Source organism: Physeter macrocephalus, unplaced genomic scaffold (assembly GCF_002837175.3).
Source record: "Physeter macrocephalus isolate SW-GA unplaced genomic scaffold, ASM283717v5 random_2003, whole genome shotgun sequence".
NCBI lineage: Eukaryota > Metazoa > Chordata > Mammalia > Artiodactyla > Physeteridae > Physeter > Physeter macrocephalus.
In genome coordinates, this window is record NW_021147289.1 from 10,442 (window position 1) to 12,422 (window position 1,981).

The 1,981-nt window shown below is 38.2% G+C and overlaps 1 protein-coding gene across 1 annotated transcript; it reads left to right on the forward strand.

The window, feature by feature from the left end:
* The first annotated feature begins 1,351 nt into the window (after nt 1–1,351).
* On the forward strand, nt 1,352–1,961 carry LOC112062708 (glycine cleavage system H protein, mitochondrial-like). The gene has a single exon (XM_024117678.3). It carries the CDS (start codon nt 1,352–1,354, stop codon nt 1,868–1,870), a length of 519 nt encoding a protein of 172 aa, XP_023973446.1. The 3' UTR covers nt 1,871–1,961.
* Nucleotides 1,962–1,981: the final 20 nt, after the last annotated feature.

A 1,981-nucleotide genomic window follows, 5' to 3' on the forward strand; every position in this document is an offset into this window, starting at 1 on the left:
CTTTCTTTCATATTGGCACATATCTTGGCATCACCTCTAATATTGTACTGTATGTTCATGGATAGAAAGTCTCAATATTGCCAAAATGTAGTTCCCAATTTGCTCTATAGAGTCAATGTAATCCCAATAAAAATTCCAGCAAGTTATTTTGTGGATATCAATAACTATTTTTTAAAGACTATATACAGAAGCAAAAGGCAGAGAGTAGTCAACACAATATTGAAGAAGAACACTGTTAGGGGACTGACACTACCAAGCTTCAAGTCTTATTGTAAAACTACAGTAATCAAGACAGTGTGGTATTCGTGAAAGAGTAGGTAAATTGGTCAGCGGGACAGAATGGAGAGCCCAGAAAGAAACTCATATACATAAAACCAGCTGATCTTTGACAAAGGAGCAAAGACAATACAATGGAGCAAAGACAGTCTTTTCAACAAATAATACTGGAACAACTGGACATCAACATGAAAATAAAATGAATCTAGACACAAGCCTTCAAAAATTAAATCATAATGAGTCAAAGCCTTAACTTTGAAAGCAAAATCCTAAAACTTTTAGAAGTTAACATAAGAGAAAATAGGATACCTTGGACAAAGCAATGACTGTCTAGATAAAATACCTAAGAAATGATACTGAAAGAAATAATTGATGAACTTCATTAAAATTAAAATTTCTGCTCTGCGAAAGACACTTTCAAGATAATTAGAAGACAAGCCGAAGCCTGAGAAAAAATATTGGCAAAAGACATACCTGAAAAAGGATTATAATGCAAAATATAAAAGGAATCTTAAAACACAACAATAAGAGACTGAACAACTTGATTTAAAATGGTCAAAAGTCCTGAACAGACACTTCACTGGAGAAGATACACAGATGTTAAATAAGCATATGAAAAGATGCTCCACATTATATATCATTAGGACATTGCAACTTAAAAGAGCAATAAGAGACCACTACATACCTATTAAAATGGCCAAAATTCAAAACATCAACAACCTCAAGTGCTGATGAGCATATGAACTAATAGGAATTCTCATTTACTGTTGGTGAGAATGCAAAGATGGTACAGCCACTTTGGAAGACAGCTTGGCCGTTTCTTATAAAACTAAAGATACCCTTACGATACAATACAGCAATCACTTTCCTTGGTATTTACCCAAAGGAGTTGAAAAATTAAGTCCTACACACATGTTTATACCAGCTTTAGTCATAAGCACCAAAACTGGGAAGCAACCAAGATATTCTTCAGTAGGTGAAGGGATAAACAAACTGGGATGCATCCAGACAATGGAATGTTGTTCAGTGCTAAAAGGAAAAGAATACTATTAAGACAAGAGATGGCCCTGCGAACATGGCGCTGCGAGTGGCGCGGAGCGTGCGGGCCGTGGTCCGCAGCCTGCGCGCCATCTCTGTGCCCAACGCGCCCTGCTCGCCGCAGCCCTGGAGACTGCGGGCGGGCGCTGTCCGGGCGCCGCACACCGGCCCCGCTCTGCTGTCGGGTCGTAAATTCACAGACAAACATGAATGGGTAACAACAGAAAACGGTGTTGGAACAGTGGGAATCTGCAATCTTGCACAGGAAGCTTTGGGAGATGTTTACTGTAGTTTGCCTGAAGTTGGGACAAAATTGAACAAACCAGAGGAATTTGGTGCTTTGGAAAGTGTGAAAGCTGCTAGTCAACTCTATTCTCCTCTATCAGGAGAAGTAACTGAAATTAATGAAGCTCTAGCAGAAAATCCAGGACTTGTCAACACATCTTGTTATGAAGATGGTTGGCTGATCAAGATGACACTCAGTAACCCTTCAGAACTAGATGAACTAATGAGTGAAGAAGCATATGAGAAATACATAAAATCTATTGAGGAGTGAAAATGGAACCCCTAAATAAACTAGTTTGAAACAACTTAATCTAGCATAGTTGTCTTAAATTAGTGGTGGATAGATTTTTAAAAAGCAACTTTTAGCAAAAGAAACTACTTG

Excerpts from the sequence above, each read along its gene's own strand:
- LOC112062708 (XM_024117678.3), top strand. The coding sequence starts at position 1,352 with ATGGCGCTGCGAGTGGCGCGGAGCGTGCGGGCCGTGGTCCGCAGCCTG.